The 21,250-nt window shown below is 42.9% G+C and overlaps 1 protein-coding gene across 1 annotated transcript in view; it reads left to right on the top strand.

Moving 5' to 3' along the window:
* LOC121530854 (dihydropyrimidinase-related protein 2) overlaps window positions 1-21,250 on the top strand; it is a 34,012-nt gene that overhangs the window by 4,351 nt on the left and 8,411 nt on the right. Inside the window, exons 2-8 of the mRNA XM_041836144.2 lie at window positions 8,461-8,549; window positions 12,075-12,259; window positions 14,024-14,188; window positions 14,369-14,430; window positions 15,227-15,307; window positions 15,589-15,657; window positions 15,938-16,058. Of these exons, the coding sequence (XP_041692078.1) occupies window positions 8,461-8,549; window positions 12,075-12,259; window positions 14,024-14,188; window positions 14,369-14,430; window positions 15,227-15,307; window positions 15,589-15,657; window positions 15,938-16,058 (772 nt within the window). The remainder of the gene's footprint in view (window positions 1-8,460; window positions 8,550-12,074; window positions 12,260-14,023; window positions 14,189-14,368; window positions 14,431-15,226; window positions 15,308-15,588; window positions 15,658-15,937; window positions 16,059-21,250) is intronic.

Consider the following 21,250-nt stretch of genomic DNA (forward strand, 5'->3'; position numbering starts at 1 on the left):
GTTACCTGTATAAAAGACACCTGTCCACAGAAGCAATCAGATTCCAAACTCTCCACCACGGCCAAGACCAAAGAGCTCTCCAAGGATGTCAGGGACAAGATTGTAGACCTACACAAGGCTGGAATGGGCTACAAGACCATCGCCAAGCAGCTTGGTGAGAAGGTGACAACAGTTGGTGCGATTATTCGCAAATGGAAGAAACACAAAATAACTGTCAATCTCCCTCGGCCTGGGGCTCCATGCAAGAGCTCACCTCGTGGAGTTGCAATGATCATGAGAACGGTGAGGAATCAGCCCAGAACTACACGGGAGGATCTTGTCAATGATCTCAAGGCAGCTGGGACCATAGTCACCAAGAAAACAATTGATAACACACTACGCCGTGAAGGACTGAAATCCTGCAGCGCCTAAGAAAGCACATATACATGCCCGTCTGAAGTTTGCCAATGAACATTTGAATGATTCAGAGGACAACTGGGTGAAAGTGTTGTGGTCAGATGAGACCAAAATGGAGCTCTTTGGCATCAACTCAACTCGCCGTGTTTGGAGGAGGAGGAATGCTGCCTATAACCCCAAGAACACCATCCCCACCGTCAAACATGGAGGTGGAAACATTATGCTTTGGTGGTGTTTTTCTGCTAAGGGGACAGGACAACTTCACCGCATCAAAGGGACGATGGATGGGGCCATGTATCGTCAAATCTTGGGTGAGAACCTCCTTCCCTCAGCCAGGGCATTGAAAATGGGTCGTTGATGGGTATTCCAGCATGACAATGACCCAAAACACACGGCCAAGGCAACAAAGGAGTGGCTCAAGAAGAGGCACATTAAGGTCTCCCGAGTGGTGCAGTGGTGTAATTGACTGCATCGCAGTGCTAGCTGTGCCACTAGAGATCCTGGTTCGAATCCAGACTCTGTCGTAGCCGGCCGCGACCGGGAGACCCATGGGGCGGTGCACAATTAGCCAGCGTCGTCCAGGGTAGGGGAGGGAATGGCCGGCAGGGATGTAGCTCAGTTGGTAGAGCATGGCATTTGCAACGCCGGGGTTGTGGGTTCGATTCCCACGGGGGGCCAGTATGAAAATGTATTCACTCACTTAACTGTAAGTCGCTCTGGATAAGAGCGTCTGCTAAATGACAAAAAATAAAAAATAAATCCTGGAGTGGCCTAGCTAGTCTCCAGACCTTAATCCCATAGAAAATCTGTGGAGGGAGCTGAAGGTTCGAGTTGCCAAACGCCAGGCTCGAAACCTTAATGAATTGGAGAAGATCTGCAAAGAGGAGTGGGACAAAATCCCTCCTGAGATGTGTGCAAACCTGGTGGCCAACTACAAGAAACGTCTGACCTCTGTGATTGCCAACAAGGGTTTTGCCACCAAGTAGTAAGACATGTTTTGCAGAGGGGTCAAATACTTATTTCCCTCATTAAAATGCAAATCAATTTATAACATTTTTGACATGCGTTTTTCTGGATTTTGTTGTAGTTATTCTGTGTCTCACTGTTCAAATTTACCTACCATTAAAATTATAGACTGATCATTTCTTTGTCAGTGGGCAAACGTACAAAATCAGCAGGGGATCAAATACTTTTTTCCCTTACCTTATGTAAACTTTTGACCCATTGGGAATGTGTTATAAAAGCTGAAATAAATCATTCTCTCTACTATTATTCTGACATTTCACATTCTTAAAATAAAGTGGTGATCCTAACTGACCGAAGACAGGGTATATATACTATGATTAAATGTCAGGAATTGTGAAAAACTGAGTTTAAATGTATTTAGCTTAGGTGTATGTAAACTTCCGACTTCAACTGTATGTAGTAAAACGTTCAGGTTTCATACAATCAAGTGTATGTTTTCAAAATGCAGACTGCCTCCAGCTCATTGCAAAGTGGTGTGTGACGTGCTGACGAAGCCTGCCTTCCGTTGCATATGCATTTGCTGTTTGAGATGCTGTAGCAGCAGCTCTCACACTGTCTGACAGATTTTCAGCTCGAAGCCTCTGTATCTGTATGCTGTACACGTGATCAATAAGATACTTAACGAATATACTGTACACATGCGCCAATTTAATTCCACTTATGCAAATTAACCTATAGACCGATAAGCATGACCAGTCAAATGTATTTACATTGACTGGTATTTCCATCAATTAATAGGCTAAAAAGCATTATTTTTTTCTCTGACAATTATTATTTCTCAGACAATTGGCCGGCTGCAATTTTATCGGCTTTTCTCTTTTTTTATCGGCCAAAAGCCGGCTATTATCGGCTAATGGAAACCCTGTGTTTTACCTCAGTTTGCCACAAAATCCCTAATTTGAAAGCAACTGTTTTTCTGGAAGCTGTACTGCGCCATTTTCCATATATTTTCCCCCACATGGGCCAGCCCCCTAGCAATTTGAGTTCAACCAATGAGCTTCAGCCCCTCGCCATTTGAGTGACAGCTAGCCAGATGCGCATTATGCACACATCAGAGAGAGAGAGCAATGATGTGGTTCACATATCTGCACATATGTGATGTACTATGCAATTTTCAGGGACCACTTATGCTCGTGAGTGCTACTTTCAGAACTACTGGCTAAAAAGTATACAAAAGTACCAGAGAATCTCTTTAAGGAAGGATCACATAATTCCATCCAAGTCACCAGAAGGGATCAGCCAATGAATTATACTGGTGAGGAAACATTCCATAACTGCAGGTGGCAGTAAATCGCCAACGTTGGCTTTATACCTGTTCAAACCACACACTCTAGGTGGCAGTGTGCACCCTTTCAGTTTGTTTGCCAACACATAGAAGTAGTAGAATAAGAAAATGGATACTTCAAAATGGAGATGGTTTTAATGGCGCTGCCCATGCTCTCACAGACGCCATAATGGGACAGATACAATGATGCGAAGTCTATGGCTGTAGCGTAAATAATTCCAGGAGAGTGTTTGGAACAGAATGTCACAAAGATTACTCCTCCACTCATCCACAGAGCCCATCCAGCTCAGCATTTTACTGATCTGGGCTCACTGTACACGAGGCATGAGGATTCCTTTTAACTGTAGATATGGATTTTCATTACCTAACTAGTCATAATGCATTAGTGTGGCATGTTGTAAATGACATTCAGTGGAGTGGTTGCATTTAATTTCCCTCTCACTTCATCACTGTGTCAAGCGTTTACACAGCATGGAGTTGCTCAAATGTTTCACAATTATACCCTGGGCCCAATTGTTAACACCATTACCATGGAATAAATCAATTATATGCTTGTCCTTGAGGCTTTCAATCTCAGGGATGTTTATTTCTTTGAAGAAATAGTTGACCTCCACTTGTGCTTTTAGGTGGGACAGAGACTCATGAAGTCATTCTGTTTGTGAGGTGTTTATAAAAAGATGCTTCAGTAATCACCTGCCTTTGCAGTGGCAAGACATAGAAGAGTAAAACACAGTAAGTCAGTGTTTTGCAGCCTAGATCTCCTAAAACTATGGTAAGCCATTACAGTGAGGGAAAAAAGTATTTGATCCCCTGCTGATTTTGTACGTTTGCCCACTGACAAAGAAATGATCAGTCTATAATTTTAATGGTAGGTTTATTTGAACAGTGGGAGACAGAATAACAACAACAAAATCCAGAAAAACGCATAAATTTTTTTTTATAAATTGATTTGCATTTTAATGAGAGAAATAAGTATTTGACCCCCTCTCAATCAGAAAGATTTCTGGCTCCCAGGTGTCTTTTATACAGGTAACGAGCTGAGATTAGGAGCACACTCTTAAAGGGAGTGCTCCTAATCTCAGCTTGTTACCTGTATAAATGACACCTGTCCACAGAAGCAATCAATCAATCAGATTCCAAACTCTCCACCATGGCCAAGACCAAAGAGCTCCAAGGATGTCAGGGACAAGATTGTAGACCTACACAAGGCTGGAATGGGCTACAAAACCATCGCCAAGCAGCTTGGTGAGAAGGTGACAACAGTTGGTGCGATTATTCGCAAATGGAAGAAACACAAAAGAACTGTCAATCTCCATCGGCCTGGGGCTCCATGCAAGATCTCATCTCATGGAGTTGCAATGATCATGAGAACGGTGAGGAATCAGCCCAGAACTACACGGGAGGATCTTGTCAATGATCTCAAGGCAGCTGGGACCATAGTCACCAAGAAAACAATTGGTAACACACTACGCCATGAAGGACTGAAATCCTGCAGCGCCCGCAAGGTCCCCCTGCTCAAGAAAGCACATATACAGGGCCGTCTGAAGTTTGCCAATGAACATCTGAATGATTCAGAGGAGAACTGGGTGAAAGTGTTGTGGTCAGATGAGACCAAAATTGAGCACTTTGGCATCAACTCAACTCGCTGTGTTCGGAGGAGGAGGAATGCTGCCTATGACCCCAAGAACACCATCCCTACCGTCAAACATGGAGGTGGAAACATTATGCTTTGGGGGTGTTTTTCTGCTAAGGGGACAGGACAACTTCACCGCATCAAAGGGACGATGGACGGGGCCATGTACCGTCAAATCTTGGGTGAGAACCTCCTTCCCTCAGCCAGGGCATTGAAAATGGGTCGTGGATGGGTATTCCAGCATGACAATGACTCAAAACACATGGCCAAGGCAACAAAGGAGTGGCTCAAGAAGAAGCACATTAAGGTCCTGGAGTGGCCTAGCCAGTCTCCAGACCTTAATCCCATAGAAAATCTGTGGAGGGAGCTGAAGGTTTGAGTTGCCAAACGTCAGCCTCGAAACCTTAATGACTTGGAGAAGATCTGCAAAGAGGAGTGGAACAAAATCCCTCCTGAGATGTGTGCAAACCTGGTGGCCAACGACAAGAAACATCTGACCTCTGTGATTGCCAACAAGGGTTTTGTCACCAAGTACTAAGTCATGTTTTGCAGAGGTGTCAAATACTTATTTCCCTCATTAAAATGCAAATCAATTTATAACATTTTTGACATAAGTTTTTCTGGATTTTGTTGTTGTTATTCTGTCTCTCACTGTTCAAATAAACCTACCATTAAAATTATAGACTGATCACGTCTTTGTCAGTGGGCAAATGTACAAAATCAGCAGGGGATCAAATACCTCTTTCCCTCACTGTATCTACTGAACACATTGTTGATACATGTTCTGTATTTTTCCATCTTGTGAATGCCCAGTGGACTCAACCACTAAAAGAATGGTTGCATTGATTGCATCCTTGTTTTATTTCCTAATAGGCCTATATTAAAGATACATATATTACTATGGATGATGAACAGATGAAGATAAGTAAGACAAGATCACTCAGGAAAGAGGATATTGGAACCAGTGTGCTTTATTCTCTGCATTCAGGCCTGTTATTTAAATTGTTCAGTTTGAGTGCAGAAATGTAGCCTAATCTGATGTCAATTGACCCACTTGACAATAATAGTCTGTTAGATCATGATGGACGAATGCCATTTTGGATTGCCTTTAAGATTTTGAGGCCTGTTCCAAGTCTTCTCTGCGACAATTAGTGGTAGGCTATATGTCACTGTCAGAAGGTGGAAGCACTCAGGTCAGGGTGCTAGCTAGGGGATATTAACATCCTACATCTTGTGGGCTGCTGTGTAGTCTAGAGAGAGGAGAGAGCCTCTATCAGCCTCATTACAGTAGCTACCCAGCCCACACTGACAGAGGAAGGCCTGATGAGAAGTAGGCCAGCCCGAGCCTACAGTAGCATGCTCTCCTCAGATTAAAATTGGATTTGTGCTATTCTTAAAGGTGCATTATGCAGAAATTGCTCCTCCATTTACTTGTTGCTATAATTCTAATATACTGAACAAAAATATAAACGCAACATGAGCTGAAATAAAAGATCCCAGAAGTGTTCCATAAACACGAAAAGCTTATTTCTTTCAAATTTTGTGCACAAATGTGGTTACATCCCTGATAGTGAGCATTTCTCCTTTGCCAAGATAATCCATCTACCTGATAGGTGTGGCATATCAAGAAGCTGATTAAACAGCATGATCATTACACAGGTGCACCTTGTGCTGGGGACAATAAAAGGCCACTCTAAAATGTTCAGTTTTGTCACACAACACAATGCCACAGATGTCTCAAGTTTTGAGGGAGCGCGCAATTGGCATGCTGACTGTAGGAATGTCCACCAGAGCTGTTGCCAGAGAATTTAATGTTAATTTCTCTACCATAAGCTGCCTCCAACGTCGTTTTATAGAATTTGGCAGTACGTCCAACCGGCCTCAACCGCAGAACATGTGTAACCACGCCAGCCCAGGACCTCCATATCCGGCTTCTTCACCTGCGGGAGATCGTCTGAGACCAGCAACCCGGACAGCTGATGAAACTGTGGGTTTGCACAACCGAAGAATTTCTGCAAAAACTGTCAGAAACCGTCTCAGGGAAGCTCATTTGCATGCTCGTCGTTCTCACCAGGGTATTGACCTGACTGCAGTTCAGCGTTGTAAACGACTTCAGTGGACAAATACTCACCTTCAATGGCCACTGGCACGCTGGAGAAGTGTGCTCTTCATGGATTAATCCTGGTTTCAACTGTACCAGGCAGATGGCAGACAGCTTGTATGGCGTTGGGTTGGTGAGCGGTTTGCTGATGTCAACGTTGTGAACAGAGCTCCCCATGGTGGCGGTGGGGTTATGGTATGGGCAGGCATAAGCTACGGACAATGAACACAATTGCATTTTATCGATGGCAATTTGAATGCACAGAGATATCGTGACGAGATCCTGAGGCCCATTGTCGTGCCATTCAACCGCCACCATCACCTCATGTTTCATTACGATAATGCACGGTCCCATGTCTGTACACAATTCCTGGAAGCTGAAAATGTCCCAGTTCTTCCATGGCCTGCATACTCATCAGACATGTCACCCATTGAGCATGTTTGGGATGCTCTGGATCAACATGTATGACAGTGTGTTCCAGTTCCCGCCAATATTCAGCAACTTCGCACAGCCATTGAAGAGGAGAGGGACAACATTCCACAGGCCACTATCAACAGCCTGATCAACTCTATGCGAAGGAGATGTCACGCTGCATGAGGCAAATGGTGGTCACACCAGATACTGACTGGTTTTCTGATCCACGCCCCTACCTTTCTTTTAAAGGTATCTGTGACCAACAGGCGCATATCTGTATTCCCAGTCATGTGAAAGCCATAGATTAGGGCCTAATGAATTTGTCAATTGACTGATTTCCTTATATGAACTGTAACTCAGTAAAATCTTTTAAATTGTTGCATGTTGTGTTTATATTTTTGTTCAATGTATTTCACCTAATTTCGCCTAATGTAGAGAATCATTGTACCATCTAAACCGCTGTGAAATATATTTTCAATAACCAATAATATTGTATTTTCAGTTTGAAGCTGGTGTACAAAACCGAAAGTAAGGATGGGGAAGCATAGAAATAGCGCACATAGAACAGATCTACCACTTCTTAGATATGCTTTCAATGAGAATGACAGGTCTATAACTTACATTTATTTGTGAATTTGGTCTGGTATGAAAAAACATAAAAATGTATGCACTCTGGATAAGAGCATCTGCTAAATGACTAAAATGTAAATATAAATGGTCGCCCATAAAGTTACATATTGCAGCTTTAAGTGCATGCTCTTGGTCTTCCATTAACCCATGCTCTAGTCTACACGTTCCTCTGCATCTCAGACTGAACTAGGCTACCCCTCTGATCTGAGCTATTCTCCATGATCTGAGGTGTTTGTGATCGGGGTGGAATATTTTATGACTTAATGTATAAAGCCTTATTCTATATGAAATATATAGTAAAAATGTAGAATCCGAGTGCTGTCTAGTAGATTATGGATGTGGTTGCTTAAATAAGGCTTTTCTGTTGGGCATTAGCCTAATCTTTGCACTCACATAATATGGAGACACATTCTGAGTAGGTGTTGGAATTCCCCCGTTAACTGCATCATTGGTTTGACAGAGAAAGAAACAGCTCTGGGTAGATAGAGTTGGTTATGAAGATAACTTTGAAGAAAGAGCCAAAAAATAAAGAAAGATGTGGCCGTAAACCTGTGTCCTTTTGTTTGAATTTTTCCATGTAAACAAAACAGACTTACGTTTTTGAATACCATTGTGTGTTCCTTTGTTTCTGACTTAGCTCTGCTTATGCATTGTTGTTTGGGGTTTCTTGGCAGACAAGACAATGGCCATGTCTTGGCAAAGCCCTAGTGCTGTTCTATACAGGAATGCGTGCTAAGGATTCTATCCTTGTGTGCAGCTTGTTCGTTAGCTACTCATGGTACGCCTCTAATGTGCTTCTGTTGAAGCTCTCCTGGACGGATGGATGTGCCGGTGCTGAGTATTGGCTAGCTTACCTTTCATGGAAAATTTGTCCAATATGGAATATGCTTTTTAAATCTATCATCAATGGGTTGTGGTGCTCACTGCTATAAACAATCAAGTCAAATATAAATGAAATGATGTCTCTTCCCACAGAGTGATCGTCTCCTAATCAAAGGTGGGAAGATTGTGAATGATGACCAGTCTTTCCTTGCTGACATCTATATGGAGGATGGAGTCATCAAGTAAGTCTTATTAGTTAGAGCGCCATTGTCTTGCCTGCACCTTTGTTGGCTGTGTGTGTGTGTATATGTGTGTGTGTGTATATGTGTGTGTGTATATAAAAAGTATTTGATCCCCTGCTGATTTTGTACGTTTGCCCACTGACAAAGAAATGATCAGTCTATAATTTTAATGGTAGGTTTATTTGAACAGTGAGAGACAGTAGCTCAGCTGGTAGAGCACGGCGTTTGTAACGCCAAGGTAGTGGGTTCGATCCCCGGGACCACCCATACACAAAAATGTATGCACGCATGACTGTAAGTCGCTTTGGATAAAAGCGTCTGGCTAAATGGCATATTATTATTATTATTCATTATTTATTATTAATAACAACAAAAAAATCCAGAAAAACGCAAGTAAAAATTTTTATAAATTTATTTGCATTTTAGTGAGGGAAATAAGTATTTGACCCCCTCTCAATCAGAAAGATTTCTGGCTCCCAGGTGTCTTTTATACAGGTAACGAGCTGAGATTAGGAGCACACTCTTAAAGGGAGTGCTCCTAATCTCAGTTTGTTACCTGTATAAAAGACACCTGTCCACAGAAGCAATCAATCAATCAGATTCCAAACTCTCCACCATGGCCAAGACCAAAGAGCTCTCCAAGGATGTCAGGCACAAGATTGTAGACCTACACAAGGCTGGAAAGGGCTACAAGACCATCGCCAAGCAGCTTGGTGAGAAGGTGACAACAGTTGGTGCGATTATTCGCAAATGGAAGAAACACAATAACTGTCAATCTCCCTCGGCCTGGGGCTCCATGCAAGATCTCACCTCGTGGAGTTGCAATGATCATGAGAACGGTGAGGAATCAGCCCAGAACTACACGGGAGGATCTTGTCAATGATCTCAAGGCAGCTGGGACCATAGTCACCAAGAAAACAATTGGTAACATACTACGCCGTGAAGGACTGAAATCCTGCAGCGCCCGCAAGGTCCCCCTGCTTAAGAAAGCACATGTACAGGGCCGTCTGAAATTTGCCAATTAACATCTGAATGATTCAGAGGAGAACTGGGTGAAAGTGTTGTGGTCAGATGAGACCAAAATTGAGGTCTTTGGCATCAACTCAACTCGCCGTGTTTGGAGGAGGAGGAATGCTGCCTATGACCCCAAGAACACCATCTCCACCGTCAAACATGGAGGTGGAAACATTATGCTTTGGGGGTGTTTTTCTGCTAAGGGGACAGGACAACTTCACCGCATCAAAGGGACGATAGACGGGGCCATGTACCGTCAAATCTTGGGTGAGAACCTCCTTCCCTCAGCCAGGGCATTGAAAATGGGTCGTGGATGGGTATTCCAGCATGACAGTGACCCAAAACACACGGCCAAGGCAACAAAGGAGTGGCTCAAGAAGAAGCACATTAAGGTCCTGGAGTGGCCTAGCCAGTCTCCAGACCTTAATCCCATAGAAAATCTGTGGAAGGAGCTGAAGGTTCGAGTTGCCAAACGTCAGCCTCGAAACCTTAATGACTTGGAGAAGATCTGCAAAGAGGAGTGGAACAAAATCACTCCTGAGATGTGTGCAAACCTGGTGGCCAACTACAAGAAACGTCTGACCTCTGTGATTGCCAACAAGGGTTTTGCCACCAAGTACTAAGTCATGTTTTGCAGAGGTGTCAAATACTTATTTCCCTCATTAAAATGCAAATCAATTTATAACATTTTTGACATGCGTTTTTCTGGATTCTTTTGTTGTTATTCTGTCTCTCACTGTTCAAATAAACCTACCATTTAAAATTATAGACTGATCATGTCTTTGTCAGTGGGCAAATGTACAACATCAGCAGGGGATCAAATACTTTTTTCCCTCACTGTATATATACAGTGGGGAAAAAAAGTATTTAGTCAGCCACCAATTGTGCAAGTTCTCCCACTTAAAAAGATGAGAGAGGCCTGTCATTTTCATCATAGGTACACGTCAACTATGACAGACAAATTGAGAAAAAAAAATCCAGAAAATCACATTGTAGGATTTTTAATGAATTTATTTGCAAATCAAGTCACCTACAAACAAGCAAGATTTCTGGCTCTCACAGACCTGTAACTTCTTCTTTAAGAGGCTCCTCTGTCCTCCACTCGTTACCTGTATTAATGGCACCTGTTTGAACTTGTTATCAGTATAAAAGACACCTGTCCACAACTTCAAACAGTCACACTCCAAACTCCACTATGGTCAAGACCAAAGAGCTGTCAAAGGACACCAGAAACAAAATTGTAGACCTGCACCAGGCTGGGAAGACTGAATCTGCAATAGGTAAGCAGCTTGGTTTGAAGAAATCAACTGTGGGAGCAATTATTAGGAAATGGAAGACATACAAGACCACTGATAATCTCCCTCGATCTGGGGCTCCACGCAAGATCTCACCCCGTGGGGTCAAAATGATCACAAGAACGGTGAGCAAAAATCCCAGAACCACACGGGGGACCTAGTGAATGACCTGCAGAGAGCTGGGACCAAAGTAACAAAGCCTACCATCAGTAACACACTACTCCGCCAGGGACTCAAATCCTGCATTGCCAGACGTGTCCCCCTGCTTAAGCCAGTACATGTCCAGGCCCGTCTGAAGTTTGCTAGAGTGCATTTGGATGATCCAGAAGAGGATTGGGAGAATGTCATATGGTCAGATGAAACCAAAATAGAACTTTTTGGTAAAAACTCAACTCATCATGTTTGGAGGACAAAGAATGCTGAGTTGCATCCAAAGAACACCATATCTACTGTGAAGCATGGGGGTGGAAACTTCATGCTTTGGGGCTGTTTTTCTGCAAAGGGACCAGGACGACTGATCCGTGTAAAGGAAAGAATGAATGGGGCCATGTATCGTGAGATTTTGAGTGAAAACCTCCTTCCATCAGCAAGGGCATTGAAGATGAAACGTGGCTGGGTCTTTTAGCATGACAATGATCCCAAACACACCTCCCGGGCAACGAAGGAGTGGCTTCGTAAGAAGCATTTCAAGGTCCTGGAGTGGCCTAGCCAGTCTCCAGATCTCAACCCCATAGAAAATCTTTGGAGGGGAGTTGAAAGTCCGTGTTGCCCAGCGACAGCCCCAAAACATCACTGCTCTAGAGGAGATCTGCATGGAGGAATGGGCCAAAATACCAGCAACAGTGTGTGAAAACCTTGTGAAGACTTACAGAAAACGTTTGACCTGTGTCATTGCCAACAAGGGGTATATAACAAAGTATTGAGAAACTTTTGTTATTGACCAAATACTTATTTTCCACCATAATTTGCAAATAAATTCATAAAAAATCCTACAATGTGATTTTCTGGAATTTTTTTTCTCATTTTGTCTGTCATAGTTGACATGTACCTATGATGAAAATTACAGGCCTCTCTCATCTTTTTAAGTGGGAGAACTTGCACAATTGGTGGCTGACTAAATACTTTTTTCCCCACTGTATATATATGAAGAAAATCACAGTATATTTTTTTGTAATGCCTTTGATAATTTCTCTCAATCCATTATTCCTTCTCTCAGGCAAATTGGAGAGAACCTGATTGTTCCTGGTGGGGTGAAGATCATTGATGCCCATGGGCGCATGGTGATGCCCGGGGGCATAGATGTGCACACACGCTTCCAGATGCCAGACAGGGGCATGGTGTCAGCAGATGACTTCTACCAGGGCACCCGTGCTGCTCTGGCTGGGGGAACCACCATGATCAGTATGTACTAATGAAATGCTTCATCCCTACTGGCACACTTTATAGAAACCCGTAATACATGTGATGTCTAGGTAGATTCTGACAAACTGATACCTGGTACTGACAACCTAGATTGTAAATTGCTGAAGTTGGTAGCGGAATACATTGCGACTCCTGTTTGCCACATCTTCAATTTAAGCTTAGAAGACGGTGTGTGCCCTCAGGCCTGGAGGGAGGCAAAGGTCATTACACTGCCAAAGGATAGCAAATCACCCTTTAATGGTTCAAACAGCCGACCAATCAGCCTGTTACCAGTGGTTAGCAAACTTTAGGAAATCACGTTTGACCAAATACAATGTTATTTTACAGAAAACAAATTAACAACAGACTTTCAGAATGCTTATAGGGAAGGGCACTCAACATGCTCAACACTGACACAAATGACTGATGATTGGCTGAAAGAAATTGATAATAAGAAGATTGTGGGAGCTGTTTTGTTAGATTTCAGTGCAGCTTTTGATATCATTGACCTATTGCTGACAAAACGTAGGTGTTATGGATTTACATCCTCTGCCTTATCATGGATTGAGAGTTACCTATCTAATAGAACACAGAGGGTTTTCTTTAATGGAAGCCTCTAATGCAAATTTGGTTGAGTATGGTGTACCGCAGGGCAGCCGGCTTGGGGCATTATTGTTTTTACTTAATGACCTTCCACTGACCTTGATTAAAGCCTGTGTGTCTATGTACGCTGACGACTCATCCATATACACATCAGCTACGACAGTAAAATAAATAACTGACACCCTTAACATGGAGTTCCAGTCAGTTTTAGAATGGTTAACTAGCAATAAGCTGGCGCTAAATATCTCAAAAACTAAAAGCATTGTTTTAGATCTATTACTAAATAATGTGGCGATTGAGCAAGTTGAGAAGACTAAACTTCTCGGTGTAACCCTAGATAGCAAGCTGTCATGGTCAAAACATATAGACTCAAAGGTTGCTAAAATGGAAAGAGGTCTGTCCATGGTAAGGCGTTGCTCTGCTTTCTTGACATCTAAATCAACAAGGCAGGTCCTACAGGCCCTAGTTTTGTCGCACCTGGGCTACTGCCCAGTTGTGTGGTCATGTGCGGCAAAAAAGGGCATAGGAAAATTGTAGCTGGTCCAGAACAGAGGAGCACGTATTGTACTTTGATGTACACGGAGGGCGAATGTCAATCTCTCCTGACTCAAAGTTGAGGAGAGACTGACTGCATCACTATTGGACTTTGTGCGAGGTGTTGATGGGTTAAAGGTACCGAACTGTCTGTTCAAGCACACATTTTGGACACTCATCGGTAATACACAAGACATGCAGCCAGAGGTTTCTTCACAGTACCCTGGTCCAGAACAGAGGCTGGGAAACGCACAGTATTAAAGCATTATGACTACATAGAACTCTCTGCCACCCCAGCTAACTCAAGCTAGCAATATAACAGATAAAAGAACACCTTACGGCACGACAGGGACTGTGAAGAGACACAGACATTTTTATATATTTTGTATTATGTAGTGTTATGTATATTATGTATTTTATGTATTTTATTTGTTGTGTTTTGTTTTCTGTTTAGACCCCAGGAAGAGTAGCCACTGCCTTGACAGCGGCTAATTGGGGATCCTAATAAAATACTTATACTAAAATACTAAATCCCAGATGTTCATGTTGTCATGATTTTGAATATGTCTGGCCTCTGTAAAATGTGATAATGTTACTGCTAGTGTGTTTGTGTGTGTGTGTGTGTAGTTGATCATGTGGTTCCAGAACCTGGTGTGAGCCTGGTGGCAGCGTTCAACCAGTGGAGGGAATGGGCCGACAGCAAGTCCTGCTGTGACTACTCTCTGCATGTGGACATCACTGACTGGCACAAGGGCATGCAGGAGGAGATGGAGAGCCTGGTGAAGGACCATGGTACGCTGCTAATTACACAACCCATTCTCCCTACATTCACTCATGTCAGGGGGGTGGGGGAGCTATCACTTCTACTAAGACTGTCTTTGTGGTTTATTTCCTTCCTGTGACTGTCCTTTCCTCTCCCTTTTCTATCCCTTTATCTATTGCTACTATTGCTCATAAGTTTTCTATCTTTAGGTGTCAACTCTTTCCTGGTCTATTTGGCTTATAAGGATGTTTTCCAACTTTCCGACTCCCAGGTACGATTTGAAGCATTTCAGATTGGTATGATTTACTGGCGACGGATGGAGGAGTCAACATTTCTGGAGGCTTGTGCATGGCTTTAAAGTAATGATTGCATTGCACATTGTGTAACTAAATTGCATGACAGAATTATATTCTGTATTACATTTCTGATAAACTCTTTGAAGGCTGAATCCTAACTATAGATTAGTGAGCATAAAAAGTAGTTGTTGACGTAAATGAGAGATTTGCACGAATGTTCAAGTTACGCCTGCATATCTTAGAGTTTGATGGCTACAGCACGTCAGTGCTCCAAATATTCTGAGATTATTGAAGCCTTTTTCACCTCTTCTGGAAAATCTACTGCTTTCTGAATGCTAGGTAAAGGATTGTCTGTCTGTGGGGTGAATGATCTCTCCCATGTGCCTCATGTCTTTCTGGGAGAACATTGTTAATGGCCCGGTATTGAGTTTTCCCACTCAGCACAGGCTGGTTAGTGTTTAGGACTGACACTGGGGATGACTCTTGCAACATGTGCTGAAAGATTGCCTGACCGTTTCCTGTGGCCTATTGCAGCTGTGAATACCTAGTTGATTGCCGTGTGAATTCTGAGTTGAACCAAGTGGTCAAGCTAAAGAAAGAAGTAGAGTAAATGAACTAATCTATGCATTTAGCACTCTCCTTCTGATTCTGATTCTCATCCAATATGTGTTGCTCTGATAAAGAGATCTCCAGTAATCTTGTAAATGTCCTCATTGCTAAAGCCTCTGGTTCCCTGGCCTGTGTTGACCGGCTGCTTTCCTCTTCCTGTAGATGTATGAGGTGTTCAGTGTCATCAGAGACCTGGGAGCCATCGCTCAGGTGCACGCAGAGAACGGGGACATCATTGCCCAGGTAACCTCTAATAAACCCTATCACCTTGTCCCAGCTTGCCTTCTCCATTGGCCAAGCGCAGGTAGCCTAACGGTTAGAGCGTTGTAACTGAAAGGTTGCTGGTTCGAATAGCCGAGGTGACAAATTGGTTGATATGCCATTGAGCAAAGCACTTATCCGTAGTTTGTTCCAGGGTTGCCATACTACTATGGCTGACCCTGTAAAACAACACATTTCACAGTTCTATTGTATGTGACAATAAATTATATATATTTTAAAGCTGTTGTCTGATGTGTTTGCAGGAGCAGTGCAGGATCCTGGAGCTGGGCATCACTGGCCCTGAGGGTCATGTACTGAGCCGCCCGGAGGAGGTAACTACAACCTCTGGTCAAGACCTGTGCTTATATCAGAACTTGATGTGTGCCTTTGGTTGCTTTACATGGACATTAGGGAAGAGGCTATATGATATTAACAGAACTCACTACAGATGTAAAGTAAATGAAAGAGTCAAGTGTCTGAGTGTTATTTTCCTATGCTTGCTTCCAGAATGCCTAGCAGCATTAACGCTAGTCTGTAGCTCAACATGAAGGTCACTGTGTCTGGTCTGTTTGGACTGAACTCCCTCTCTCTGTGTCTGTCTCTGGTGTGTAGGTGGAGGCAGAAGCAGTCAACCGGTCAGTCACTGTGGCCAATCAGACCAACTGCCCCCTGTACATCACCAAGGTGATGAGCAAGAGTGCTGCTGACGTCATCGCCCTGGCCAGGAAAAAGGGTACTAGTAAAAAGGAGAAAGATGGACTACAGCAACACGTTTTGTATTGATTGCTCACTGTGGTTATACAGTGGGGGGGAAAAAAGTATTTAGTCAGCCACCAATTGTGCAAGTTCTCCCACTTAAAAAGATGAGAGAGGCCTGTAATTTTCATCATAGGTACACGTCAACTATGGAATTTTAATGAATTTATTTGCAAATTATGGTGGAAAATAAGTATTTGGTCACCTACAAACAAGCAAGATTTCTGGCTCTCACAGACCTGTAACTTCTTCTTTAAGAGGCTCCTCTGTCCTCCACTCGTTACCTGTATTAATGGCACCTGTTTGAACTTGTTATCAGTATAAAAGACACCTGTCCACAACCTCAAACAGTCACACTCCAAACTCCACCATGGCCAAGACCAAAGAGCTGTCAAAGGACACCAGAAACAAAATTGTAGACCTGCTCCAGGCTGGGAAGACTGAATCTGCAATAGGTAAGCAGCTTGGTTTGAAGAAATCAACTGTGGGAGCAATTATTAGGAAATAGAAGACATACAAGACCACTGATAATCTCCCTCGATCTGGGGCTCCACGCAAGATCTCACCCCGTGGGGTCAAAATGATCACAAGAACGGTGAGCAAAAATCCCAGAACCAGACGGGGGGACCTAGAATGACCTGCAGAGAGCTGGGACCAAAGTAACAAAGCCTACCATCAGTAACACACTACGCCGCCAGGGACTCAAATCCTGCAGTGCCAGACGTGTCCCCCTGCTTAAGCCAGTACATGTCCAGGCCCGTCTGAAATTTGCAAGAATGCATTTGGATGATCCAGAAGAGGATTGGGAGAATGTCATATGGTCAGATGAAACCAAAATATAACTTTTTGGTAAAAACTCAACTCGTCGTGTTTGGAGGACAAAGAATGCTGAGTTGCATCCAAAGAACACCATACCTACTGTGAAGCATGGGGGTGGAAACATCATGCTTTGGGGCTGTTTTTCTGCAAAGGGACCAGGACGACTGATCCGTGTAAAGGAAAGAATGAATGGGGCCATGTATCGTGAGATTTTGAGTGAAAACCTCCTTCCATCAGCAAGGGCATTGAAGATAAAATGTGGCTGGGTCTTTCAGCATGACAATGATCCCAAACACACCGCCCGGGCAACGAAGGAGTGGCTTTGTAAGAAGCATTTCAAGGTCCTGGAGTGGCCTAGCCAGTCTCCAGATCTCAACCCCATAGAAAATCTTTGGAGGGAGATGAAAGTCTGTGTTGCCCAGCGACAGCCCCAAAACATCACTGCTCTAGAGGAGATCTGCATGGAGGAATGGGCCAAAATACCAGCAACAGTGTGTGAAAACCTTGTGAAGACTTACAGAAAACGTTTGACCTGTGTCATTGACAACAAAGGGTATATAACAAAGTATTGAGAAACTTTTGTTATTGACCAAATACTTATTTTCCACCATAATTTGCAAATAAATTCATTAAAAATCCTACAATGTGATTTTCTGGAGAAAAAAAATCTCAATTTGTCTGTCATAGTTGACGTGTACCTATGATGAAAATTACAGGCCTCTCTCATCTTTTTAAGTGGGAGAACTTGCACAATTGGTGGCTGACTAAATACTTTTTTCCCCCACTGTAGATACACTAAATGTCAAATCCCACATAAATCATTCCACTTGTAAATCTGTCCTGCCTTGGAGACAGAGCACGAGTAGGGCTGTTGCGGTGACTGTATTACCGCCACACCGGCGGTCACGAGTCATGAAGGCAGTCAAATTCCACGTGACCGTTTAGTCATGGTAATTAGGCTTCTCCAAGCTCGGATGCTGCTGCTGGTCATTAGTAGCCTACCAAACTTGCTAACTGCCTAAAGACCTATCACTAAAAGCTTCAGTCATACAAAAGTTATACTTAAATCCGAACTGGTTCTCTAGCAAATTAGTAAGATTGTCTCACCCAATGTTCAAGAATGGCCTTTTTCCCTTTATTCAGATTACAACCTCTCACTTTCAGTTATTTGAAAAGGAAATCATCTCCCAAATATCACTATTTCTAAAACAAGCCATAGAAAGTTGGTTGCAAATTCAAAACTTAGAATTTTTCAATTTAAATTATTATATACAATTCTTGCTACCAATAGAATGTTATTTATATGGGGGATATAATCTTCCCAGCTCTGCAGATTTTGCTGCGAAGAGACCGAATCATTAGATCATTTGTTTTGGTACTGTCCATTTGTAGCTTGTTTTTGGACACAGGTCCAGGAATGGCTAAAGGATTGCAATATTTACCTGGAGCTAACCCTGCAGATAGCATTACTGGGTGATCTTAAAAGTCATAGTCAATCGATCAATAATATAATAATACTTTTAGCAAAAATGTTTATTTTCAATTTACAATCTGTAGAAACAATGAGAATAGAAGGGTTCAGAACTTTTGTAAAACATCACAGTACAGTTGAAAAATATATGGCAAATAGAAATCCAATATGGATGGTGTTAAGAGATAGATGGGAGGTGTTGAATGGAGTTGAAGGATGGGACTAATAACAACTAATAACAACAAGATAACTAAAAATGTAAGCATACTGTTCCATAATAAGTATATACCGTAATTTTCGGACTATAAGCCGCGCCTTTTTTCCCATTTTTCGACCCTGCGGCTTATATAACGGTGCGGCTAATCTATGGATTTTTACAGCTAACGGCCACTAGAAGACCATCATTCGCAAATGGAAGAAACACAAAAGACCTGTCAATCTCCCTCGGCCTGGGGCTCCATACAAGATCTAACCTCGTGGAGTTGCAATGATCATGAGAACGGTGAGGAATCAGCCCAGAACTACACGGGAGGATCTTGTCAATGATCTCAAGGCAGCTGGGACCATAGTCACCAAGAAAACAATTGGTAACACACGACGCCGTGAAGGACTGAAATCCTGCACCGCCCGCAAGGTCCCCCTGCTCAAGAAAGCACATATACAGGGCCGTCTGAAGTTTACCAATGAACATCTGAATAATTCAGAGGAGAACTGGGTGAAAGTGTTGTGGTCAAATGAGACCAAAATCGAGCTCTTTAGCATCAACTCAACTCGCCGTGTTAGGAGGAGTATTAATGCTGCCTATGACCCCAAGAACACCATCCCCACCGTCAAACATGGAGGTGGAAACATTATGCTTTGAGGGTGTTTTTCTACTAAGGGGACAGGACAACTTCACCGCATCAAAGGGACGATGGACGGGGACATGTACCGTCAAATCTTGGGTGAGAACCTCCTTCCCTCAGCCAGGGCATTGAACATGGGTCGTGGATGGGTATTGCAGCATGACAATGACCCAAGACACACGGCCAAGGCAACAAAGGAGTGGCTCAAGAAGAAGCACTTTAAGGTCCTGGAGTGGCCTAGCCAGTCTCCAGACCTTAATCCCATAGAAAATCTGTGGAGGGAGCTGAAGGTTCGAGGTGCCAAACGTCAGCCTCGAAACCTTAATGACTTGGAGAAGATCTGCAAAGAGAAGTGGAACAAAATCCCTCCTGAGATGTGTACAAACCTGGTGGCCAACTAACTACAAGAAACGTCTGACCTCTGATTGCCAACAAGGGTTTTGCCACCAAGTACTAAGTCATGTTTTGCAGAGGGGTCAAATACTTATTTCCCTCATTAAAATGCAAATCAATTAATAACATTTTTGACATGCATTTTTCTGGATTTTGTTGTTGTTATTCTGTCTCTCACTGTTCAAATAAACCTACCATTAAAATTATAGACTGATCGTGTCTTTGTCAGTGGGCAAACGTACAAAATCAGCAGGGGATCAAATACTTTTTTCCCTCACTATATATACATATACAGTTGAAGTCGGAAGTTTACATACACCTTAGCCAAATACATTTAAACTCAGTTTTTCACAATTTCTGACATTTAATCCTAGTAAAAATTCCCTGTCTTAGGTCAGTTAGGATCACCACTTTATATTAAGAATATGAAATGTCAGAACAATAGTAGAGAGAATGATTTATTTCAGCTTTTATTTCTTTCATCACATTCCCACTGGGTCAGAAGTTTACATACACTCAATTAGTATTTGGTAGCATTGCCTTTAAATTGTTTAACTTGGGTCAAACGTTTCGGGTAGCCTTCCACAAGCTTCCCACAATAAGTTGGGTTAATTTTGGCCCATTCCTCCTGACAGAGCTGGTGTAACTGAGTCAGGTTTGTAGGCCTCCTTGCTCGCACACGCTTTTTCAGTTCTGCCCACAAATGTTCTATAGGATTGAGGTCAGGGCTTTGTGATGGCCACTCCAATACTTGACTTTGTTGTCCTTAAGCCATTTTGCCACAACTTTGGAAGTATGCTTGAGGTCATTGTCCATTTGGAAGACCCATTTGCGACCAAGTTTTAACTACCTGACTGATGTCTTGAGATGTTGCTTCAATATATCCACATAATTTCCCTTCCTCATGATGCCATCTATTTTGTGAAGTGCACCAGTCCCTCCTGCAGCAAAGCACCCCCACAGCATGATGCTGCCACCCCCGTGCTTCACGGTTGTGATGGTGTTCTTCGGCTTGCAAGTTAACGCCTTTTTCCTCCAAACATAACAATGGTCATTATGGCCAAACAGTTCTATTTTTGTTTCATCAGACCAGAGGACATTTCTCCAAAAAGTACGATCTTTGTCCCCATGTGCAATTGCAAAACGTAGTCTGGCTTTTTTATGGCGGTTTTGGAGCAGTGGCTTCTTCCTTGCTGAGCGGCCTTTCAGGTTATGTCGATATAGGATTCGTTTTACTGTGGATATAGATACTTTTGTACCTGTTTCCTCCAGCATTTTCACAAGGTCCTTTGCTGTTGTTCTGGGATTGATTTCCACCCTTTCGCATCAAAGTACTTTCATCTCTAGGAGACAGAACGTGTCTCCTTCCTGAGCGGTATGATGACTGCGTGGTCCCATGGTGTTTATACTTGCGTACTATTGTTTGTACAGATGAACGTGGTACCTTCAGGCGTTTGGAAATTGCTTCCAAGGATGAACCAGACTTGTGGAGGTCTACACATTTTTTTCTGAGGTCTTGTCTGATTTCTTTAGATTTTCCCATGATGTCAAGAAAAGAGGCACTGAGTTTGAAGGTAGGCCTTGAAATACATCCACAGGTACACCTCCAATTGACTGAAATTATGTCAATTAGCCTATCAG

The sequence above is a fragment of the Coregonus clupeaformis genome, chromosome 18 (genome assembly GCF_020615455.1).
Source record: "Coregonus clupeaformis isolate EN_2021a chromosome 18, ASM2061545v1, whole genome shotgun sequence".
NCBI lineage: Eukaryota > Metazoa > Chordata > Actinopteri > Salmoniformes > Salmonidae > Coregonus > Coregonus clupeaformis.